General features: G+C 38.2%; 2 protein-coding genes across 6 annotated transcripts; both read left to right on the top strand.

Moving 5' to 3' along the window:
• Positions 1 to 1,281: 1,281 nt before the first annotated feature.
• Positions 1,282 to 3,809, top strand: LOC105556045 (serine protease gd-like). The gene is made up of 5 exons (XM_012003107.1): positions 1,282 to 1,354; positions 1,435 to 1,600; positions 1,913 to 2,242; positions 2,831 to 3,204; positions 3,317 to 3,809. The coding sequence occupies exons 4-5, from the start codon at positions 2,842 to 2,844 to the stop codon at positions 3,584 to 3,586; spliced, it is 633 nt and encodes a 210-aa protein (XP_011858497.1). The 5' UTR covers positions 1,282 to 1,354; positions 1,435 to 1,600; positions 1,913 to 2,242; positions 2,831 to 2,841; the 3' UTR covers positions 3,587 to 3,809.
• Positions 3,810 to 4,156: 347 nt separating this feature from the next.
• LOC105556044 lies at positions 4,157 to 9,354 on the top strand. 5 transcript variants are annotated; one of them, XM_012003103.1, is made up of 5 exons: positions 4,158 to 4,553; positions 4,636 to 4,792; positions 4,901 to 5,120; positions 6,932 to 7,097; positions 8,413 to 9,354. In XM_012003103.1, the coding sequence occupies exons 3-5, from the start codon at positions 4,914 to 4,916 to the stop codon at positions 8,859 to 8,861; spliced, it is 822 nt and encodes a 273-aa protein (XP_011858493.1). In that variant the 5' UTR covers positions 4,158 to 4,553; positions 4,636 to 4,792; positions 4,901 to 4,913; the 3' UTR covers positions 8,862 to 9,354. The 5 variants fall into 5 exon arrangements, with proteins under 5 accessions (XP_011858495.1, XP_011858492.1, XP_011858493.1 ...); XM_012003104.1 differs by having other exon boundaries at positions 4,627 to 4,792; XM_012003105.1 differs by lacking the exon at positions 4,636 to 4,792 and having other exon boundaries at positions 4,157 to 4,532.
• Positions 9,355 to 9,388: the final 34 nt, after the last annotated feature.

Genomic DNA, 9,388 nt, shown 5'->3' with positions numbered 1-9,388 from the left:
TTCTTGAAAGTATTCAAATTATTCTTATTTCGGCTCTTAAAGCTTCCTCTATGAGGAAGCCATAACAATGGAAGCAATGTGCAAATTTCTAATTAGAAAAAAAAGTAAAGTAAAGTGTGCAAATTAGAAATTTGCACATGGCTTCCTAATAGAGGAAGCTTTAAGAGCCGAAATAAGAATAATTTGAATACTTTCAAGAAACATCGTAGTAAAGTTAGATTTCTCTCTTAAAGCTTCCTGTATGAAGAAGCCGTAACAATGGAAGCAATGTGCAAATTTCTAATTTGTCTACTTTAATGATGAGGAAGAAATGTGGAAATTACCAATTATTTTTGTCTGGTTTGTCATTTCTTAATTTTATTTCCTAATAAATAGAAATAAATAGCTTACCTGTCAGAGGATTTACGTGTTACCACATCGCGGATGTTAGTTAAGGAGGCGAAATATTCAACTATATATTTTATTATTAAAGATTGTAAAACGTTAATTTCTTTCCGCATATAATTTTAACTCGAAAGTAATTTTACGCCTTGTAGTTGCATTGTACTCTCAAAGCTTACCTTTAACTGGTGTTCGAGATCGCCTCGAACTAAATTCTTAGGCATTATACAAATATTATACACCGTCGCCGAACAAACGAGAATCGCGATGTTTGCCCGATCGGCTGACGGCTCGATTGTCCGTACACCTTGAGAGCGTCTTAGGCAAATATTCGCTTCGCTTCTCTCTTGCTGTCGTCTACCTAAGCGAGACAGAAGCATTCGAGGAATAGCGAGTCAGTTTCGGCGAAAACAGCTGATTGCCCGCTAACGCTGTGCGAACGCCGACTGTTTGTCTCTCGAGGTGTCCGGACGATCGGTTTCATTTGAAATTGTTGGTACGGCTTTATTTTGTCGACTCTCAAGCTCGAGAGATCCGGAGGGAGAGGGACGGTATAAAACCCCGGCCCGGCGAGCCCGCCGCTCTCTCGTTCTTGTGAGTCGCGATTGGAATTTTTACTCCGGGTGATAAGCGCTTTCGGGTATCGAGTGACGATTGCCAGAGAAAATTGTCGAACGGTGTCTGTCGCGTCGCGCGGGATAGCGTCATTCGTCGCGGCCTACGCGCTCTTCGCCTGTCGCTCGCTTCGAGGTCTCGTTTTTTTTGGGACTTCTCCCGCGAACCGCGCGCGCGGTACTTCCGCGTATTTCCTACGCGATCCGCCGAACTGGGCGTAAACGGCATCGCTCAATTTAAATCGTCGCCTGTATCCTCGTCTTGTAAAGGGTAAACACAATTAAAAGCTCGACAAGCAATTGAATCTGAGAGTCAACTATTGCTCGCTCCTTCCATCCCTTGCAATCCCACACAACTGGTTAATTTCATTCTTAAGAGAATTTATCGTTAGTCATCTGTCTATTCATTAGAAATAGCTTAATTATCTTTGCGTTCTAGAATGGGGTATTTCGAATAGAATTGGCACGACCGATAAAAGACACCATTCAAGTTATTCGACAAGGCAGATCTTTGGTGTATCATATTAATTTTCCCTCGGACCCAAAATTGCCAACATTATCCGCGATATGGTTTAATAATCGGCAATATTGTGTCGGCCCCGCAGGTGAGTACCGTATTTGATAAAAATGAAGTACAAATATAACATACCTATAATCGACGAAAAAGAAGCGATTAATACAGTCCTTAATTCTTTCTTGCATCTGCCTGGTGTCGTAAGAGATAAATAGTAAAACTCTCATTAAAATGGTCACTAATTCATTTTTATCGTGCTTATCGCTTTCCATCTTTAGGTACGAAGAATTTTACCATTATTTATTTTGGTTGGAAATTATTTATATTCTCAAAAGGAAATGAAACTCTTTTCGTATTCTGAGTTAATGTGGGATTTAAGAGATATGTTCCATTGCATTGTCAGGGGCTAGTGGAAGTATCATAGCCAATATTGAGGTGGGGCATATTGTGTACCTTCCGAACGAAGAACCACTGCCTCAGGATTTTCAGCCGTGGCATCGAAATTCGAGTGGCTACCGCATAGACAATCCGTACTACAATAACAACGCCGAATGCGGTGTTACCGGTTACTACACCGATAGAACAAATAAACTGATCCCCGATGGTGAGACCTCATTACCAGGCCAATGGCCGTGGGTAGTCGCAATCTTCGTTATTGAAACAGGAGGGTATCGAAGAACACAGAAGTTTCGATGTGGTGGTTCACTTTTAACAAACAGACATATATTAACAGGTATGTTAATCGAGAAATGTCATTATTTTCATAGTCCATGTATTGAACTAACTGTATGTGAGTTAGTTTCCAGTCCTACGTACAATTTCCGGATTGTTTTTAGTAAAATAATAATTTTTATCCATTAATATTAAGAAGTAGCGAGCGTGGCGCAGAAAAGTATGCGCTGTTTAGTAAACGATGGCGCAGTATTTCCGAAACATTCGTATATCAAATATTTACATATACATATTTTCGCACTGTCATCTTTAACAGCTCTTCTTCATTATTTCAGACCTTTTTTTATTATTTGTATTTACACATAACGAGCATGTACTTTCTGTTTTAAGCATAATATTTCCTCGAGATTATCTCCAGTACGTTAAGAACTTGTTGTGATGTATATAAAAAGAGTTATTTGGGCGCTGTATCAATATAAATGTTTTTATGCATACACAGGTATTTTATGTCATACTAAATTAAGCGATTTAATTAAATTCCAGAGTATCACATTTGAAGTATGTAATATTGGTAGGGCGTACAGGATGCCTCCGGATAGAAAGTTTGGATCGTTACTAAATATAAGTCATACGTATGTCTTTTTTACAGCGGGGTACTGTATGAAACTGCACGTAACTACCAGTAACGAAACAGTACCCATCGACATGTTGGAAGTGGTTCTGGGGCGATTTAACTTGAATCCATTGCGCGGAGATAGATCTGCCAATCGAAAAGTCGCGAGCTACGTGATTCATCCCGATTATATTCACTATCTTAAAGCTGATTCCGATCTCGCGGTTGTGACCCTCAAGAACATCGTCGAGTTCACTCCTCTCATCAGGCCTATTTGCCTATGGTCCGGCTCAAGTAAACTTGAAGACGTCGTTAGTAGGACGGGATATGTCGTAGGATGGGGTAAAGACAAGTTTAATCGTCGTGATCTTGACGATCAGCGGATGGTGAGGGCGACGATAGTGAGTCAAGTAAGTAGGTAATTGCTATTATAAAATTACTATTCATTACGTATATCTGTGACAACTGTATGTGTCAAATTGATTACAAGCCTCAAATTGAAGTTTGTTCCACAAATTGCAGGAGATCTGTCTCTGGACGGATTCTAGATTCATTTTCATGATATCGGATAATACCTTTTGCGCTGGTTCGCAAGATGGACTGGGTCCTTGTCACGGTGACGGTGGAAACGGGCTGATACTTTTGAATAATATCACTGGCAGTTATGAGTTGCGTGGTATTGTTTCGCGAGCTTTACCTTCTGGAAATTCGCTCTGCGCTCTAGTTAAATATATCATTTATGTTGATGTGGCCAAATACATACCCTGGATTCAACAACAGATTTCGATGTAACGTTCGTCTAACGTTGCAAACTGCTATACATGTTAATCGATAAGTTTCTTTATGAAAGTTTATTCGAAGACGCAGTACTTATGTACATATGTACAGTTACGCGTGAGGATTGTATGTGTCTTGTAATGTGTCTCCTATCTGAATACAAAACAGAATGAATAAGGTGCCACATATAAATTTCTGTCATATTGAATTTCTTAATAATAAAGATTATTAATAATAACACATGTTACAATATGTTTATCGATACACATATTCAATACTTTTTGAAAATCGAGAGAATGTTTTAATTTACATATATTAATAAATTATATTTTTTAAACGTGTGACTCGGTACTTTCTTAAGTTTTGTTGTTCGTACACTAGGCATCACTGATGCCTTCCCATATAAATTTTGGCACATAGACCGTACGTACATTTTCCATGTATGTGCACGTAAAGTGTATAAATGCGGTTATATGTGTACATATTTGCATGGTAGGCATGAACGATGTATTTCCAGTGATGGACAGAATTGTTGCGCCACTTTTATAAGGAGTTTAGGAACGCGCACTTAGATTCAGGTTTACGTTCCAAAACATTTTTCTCTACAGTTGTTATTATCTAACCAACAAAAAGGAAAAGATGTTCATTGCATTTTTGTACGCTTTGAGCCCTGACTTATGAACTTAATGACATTGATTAACGTATCATTACTTGATTTTCGATACCCCACTACTGGCACCAGCCACGACGCAACACGAAAAGTATAAACATGTTTCAAAACGTTCCGACAGAGAACCGGTTAGTCATACGACGATACGGTGAAGCTGTAGCAACGTCGATCTGAGAATTAGCATTCTGATTATGTGAAACCAGTCACAGTATTTAATTTTATTTTAAATCAATACGAAAAAGACTTTTAAATATTTCGCAAGTGACTGAAGAAGTGTTCCACCAAAAATAAGTACGAATAAGTAATATATATGTAAGTAAGACCTAAAACAAAAAATAATGAAATATAACTCGCAACACGTGATGAATATTCTAACTATTGATAGAAATTGTAGCACGGTACTGATATATTACAAGATGGGGATACGTGGTCATATTGGTTTACATCCCTGATAAATGACAATAAATTATTTGGCATTATGTACCAGGATTCTCTTCTCTAATCGAATTGATTACATAGGAATTTGTTTCACGAAAAAATAGAAATATTAAGTATGTATACATTAGTTATACAATTGCATTGTCACAGTAGATTTCATTGGTCATGTTAGATGTGTAGTATTTCTTAGGATATATAAATTTTTGTTACTTTTGTAACAGGAGGACTCATAACATGTCTAAGATTTTTATATTATTCGCTGTGATGCCGCACCTACTTTGTACCATGGTGCATGGTACAATGTTGTGTTCGGAATACTTCACATACACAATAAATCCTGAAACATTCAAGATATTGGGAAGACTCGAAATCACATCTCCACCAGAAAATGACGAAATGTTTTATGTAAAAGTTGCCTTAAACGTTACCGATGATTCTTTGGTAAGTATATGTCTTAATCTGAATTTTGTCTTAAGCTGAATGTCTTAAACTGAACTTACATGTAAAAGACAAAGGGAAAGTTTGCTTATTGTCACCACTAATGATTAGAAATTGAGACGGGAAACTTATAGTCAACCCAACTGGCTAATTATTGAATCAATTTATTACACAGCGTGCAGTGTAATAAATTGATTAAATAATTAGCCAGTTGGGTTGACTATAAGTTTTCCGTCTCAATTAAATGTAAAATATACAGTTTACTCGTGATCTAACACAGATAACACAGCCCCACAAAAAAAAATTTTTTTTTGTCCGGCGGACCAGACTAGTCAATTCCTATGTATTTTGGGTCGCTGAATCCGAATCCGAGGTCAGAATTCTAAAGTTGGCTCGTTTTTTCTTCCTAACTTCAAAAACATACTTTTTTGGTACATTTTATGCCATAATAAAAAAACGTGAGCTAGTTTTTAAATTCTGACCGTGAATTCAGATTTAGAAAGTTAAGTTACATAATACTTGACTAGATTTATCATATTCAAAATGATGGATCCAATATTGCGGATGTTTATAAAATTGGTCCGATTCGCTTGAAACTTGGTACTCGGGGGTTTTTAGGGTCGCTGATTACGAATCTGAAGTTAGATCTATGGGCGCACCTACGTTGGGGCAGGGAGGGGCAGCGCCCACCTTCCCCTAGAAATAGATTCTACCTTCCACCCCCACCGCTATCCTCCCTGCATTTTTTGAATTCTCATATAAATTACTTCCCAGAAAATTTAGGTGATTTTAGCGAGGAACAGGGAGAAAGATTCCATCAGGACATCAAATCAATAGAGCAACGATATCAAGGAAGGTGGGATGTGAATATGATGGCTGATTTCTGTTGGAACCTCAAACGAGACATTCCTGTCGAAAAGAAGAAACCTAAAAGACAGTCATTGCGAAGATCTTTTGAATGTAAGAGAGTACGATACCATAAAAAAAGGAGTAATTTCTCAGTCGCAGTCGTATCTTTTTATATTTTGTCTATTCATATTGAATTTGTATTACATTTTTTGTACTATGTTCATTTATATTTTACTATACTTTTTCTGTTTTCTACCTTATATACAGGTATGTAGCAACACAACCTTACACGGAAAAGAATTTCCTGTGACATTCATAGAAATTGTTGGTAGAATAAATTTCTATTTCTAGGGGAGGGTGGGTACCTACCCCCTCCCCTACGGGAGGTGCCCCTCCCTGCCCCAACGTAGGTACGCCCATGGATCTAACTTCAGATTCGTAATCAGCGACCCTAAAAACCCCCGAGTACCAAGTTTCAAGCGAATCGGACCAATTTTATAAACATCCGCCATATTGGATCCACCATTTTGAATATGATAAATCTAGTCAAGTATTATGTAACTTAACTTTCTAAATTTGAATTCACGGTCAGAATTTAAAAACTAGCTCACGTTTTTTTATTATGGCATAAAATGTACCAAAAAAGTATGTTTTTTGAAGTTAGGAAGAAAAACCGAGCCAACTTTAGAATTCTGACCTCGGATTCGAATTCAGCGACCCAAAATACATAGGAATTGACTAGTCTGGTCCGCTGGACAAAAAATTTTTTTTGTAGGGTTGTGTAATCAGGGTTTAATGTACAAGTTTTATTTGCAATTTTTGTCTAACGTGTCATTTCTTAACTTTATTTCTTAATAAATAGAAATAAATAGCTTAACTGTCAGAGGATTAAGTGCTAACCACATCGCGAATGTTAGCTAAAAAGTCCATTTATTAGACATAGCTGAAGTATCCTTGCGTTCTAGAATGGGTTATTTCAATTAGAATTGGCACGACCGATAAAAGAGACCATTCAAGCCATTCGACAAGGCAGACCTTTAGTGTATCATATTAATTTTCCTTCGGGCGCAAAATTTCCGACATTATCCGCGATATGGTTTAATAATCGGCAATATTGCTTTGGCTCCGCAGGTGAGTAGCGTATTTGATTAAAATGCATTACAAATGTTACATAAATATATTCAAGGAAAAAGAAGAAGCGAGAAATAATGTCATTAATTCTGTCGAATTAAATGAAGTTAATTTTTACTCGCATCTGCCTACATGGAAATTTTAACTTACTATAGTAGGAGATAATAGAATAGAATAAGTTTATTGTTTTTCCCTTTCGGGCTCTACAAAGCGCTTTTTCAGGGAGCGTTCCCGAACCCTTTCCATTCCTTTTCCCCGTTTTTCCGCGACCTGGCCATAGGCGACCTTTACACTCTGTTGCCCCCCTCCCACTCGCCCCACCCTCTATACCCTCCTCCATTTCCTCTGTCCTGCGTCCCGTCCCGCTCCGTTGTTTCTCTCCTTCCTTGACCTTTCTTCTTTTTTCTTCTCCTCTCTCGTTCTCTCCCTTCCTCGTCCTCCATCCTCCTTTTCTCGCTCTTCCTGTGCCACTCTCCATCCTTCTTCTCTTCCTCTCTTCCCTCCTGCCTCTCTCCTTCTCCTCACCTATAACATCAAAGTCTTATATCTGGCACTTTCCTCTGCTCCCTTCCCCGACCCACTATCTAACTCTCCACTCTCCCTCTCCCTCCTCTAATCCCCTTTCCCATATCCACTCTCTCCCATCCACCCACATTCTCCTATTTTCCACCCTCACTCTTCTCCCTTTGCTCCTCTCTACCTTCGCCCTTTCCAACATCCTCCACCTAACCTTTCAGCCCTCATTTCGCCCTTAGAAAGTCTGTCTTCACCATCGTCTCCTCTCTATCCTCCTCCTCCACTATTTCCGTGATCACTACTATCCTTCCCCCTCCCCTATCCTCTCTACTATATCCCATATCTCTATATCCCTCCCTATCGTGTTTCTTACCGCCCTCCTAATCCTCCATAACCTCTTCTCCCTGTCCGTGCCCTCTACTCCTCTCCATACTAATCTTCTCCTTCTCTCCTCCTCCCTTTTCTCCCCCTTTCCCTCTCCCGCCCTTTCCTGTCCCTCTCTCTTCTTCTCTCCTCCTTCCCTCCCCCCTTTTTCGTCCTCCTCGTCCTCTTCTCCCTTTCTCCCTTCCCTTTCCTCCGCCTCCGTTCGTCCTTCTTCTCCCTTCCCCCTCCTTGTCTAGTAGGAGATAATAGTAAAACTCTTATTAAAACGATGACTATTTCGTTTTTATCGTGCATATCATTTTCCATCTTTAGGTAAAAAGAATTTTACCATTATTTATTTTGGTTGGAAATTATTTATATTCTCGAAAGAAAATAAAACTCTTTTTGTCTTCTAAATTAATGTGTGATTTAAGAGATATATTCCGTTGCATCTCAGCGTCAAATAGAAATATCCTAGCCAATATCGAATTGGGGCATATTGTGTACCCTCCAAACGAAGAACCACTGTCGCAAGATTTTCAACCGTGGCATCGAAATTCGAGTGGCTACCGCATAAACAATCCGAGTTACAATAGCAATGCCGAATGCGATGTTACCAGTTACTACACCGATAGTACAAATAGACTGATCCCCAATGGTGAGACCTCATTACCAGGCCAGTGGCCGTGGGTAGTTGCAATCTACCTTATTAGAAAAAAAAGATTTGAGAGAATATACAGCTTTCAATGTGGTGGTTCTCTTTTAACAAACAGACATGTACTAACAGGTATGTTAATCGAGAAAATTCAAAATTTCCATAGTCCATATATTAAACACATTGCAAGTGAGTTAGTTTCTCGTCCTCCATATACGAGTATATTCTAGAATGTTTATAGCAAAATTTTAATTGTTATCTATTAATATTAAGAAAAGAGCGGATATCTTAATTTTCGATAGATATTCAGAATTCATCGAAATATAATGAAGGAATATATGTATAATTGTATAATAATAAAGTGTCTAGAATAATTACATAGGTAGCATAATATCTCAAAAATGTATAATAATAATGACGAGGCGTTAAGGATGACAGTGGAAAAATATATGTATGTATATAAATATGCGAATATGCAACATGCGATATGCGAACATTTCAGCAATATCGCGTATTCGCATACTTACATATACATTTTTTGCACTGTCTTCCTTAACAGCTTGTCATTACTACTATAGGCCGTTGTTCTATTATTTGTGTTTAAACATAACGAGCACGTTGTTTCTGTTGTAAGTATGATATTTCCTCGAGATTATCTCCAGTACGTTTAGGATGTCTTGTAATATTTATAAAAAGGATGATCTGCGTGCTGTATTAATATTGCATAAATATTTTTACAAATGTTGTGTATGGATAC

This window comes from Vollenhovia emeryi, unplaced genomic scaffold (genome assembly GCF_000949405.1).
Source record: "Vollenhovia emeryi isolate VEMERY1.0 unplaced genomic scaffold, V.emery_V1.0 DF940406.1, whole genome shotgun sequence".
Taxonomy (NCBI): domain Eukaryota; kingdom Metazoa; phylum Arthropoda; class Insecta; order Hymenoptera; family Formicidae; genus Vollenhovia; species Vollenhovia emeryi.
Note: the sequence above shows the minus strand (reverse complement) of the source record. Positions and strands in the feature narration are given on the sequence as shown.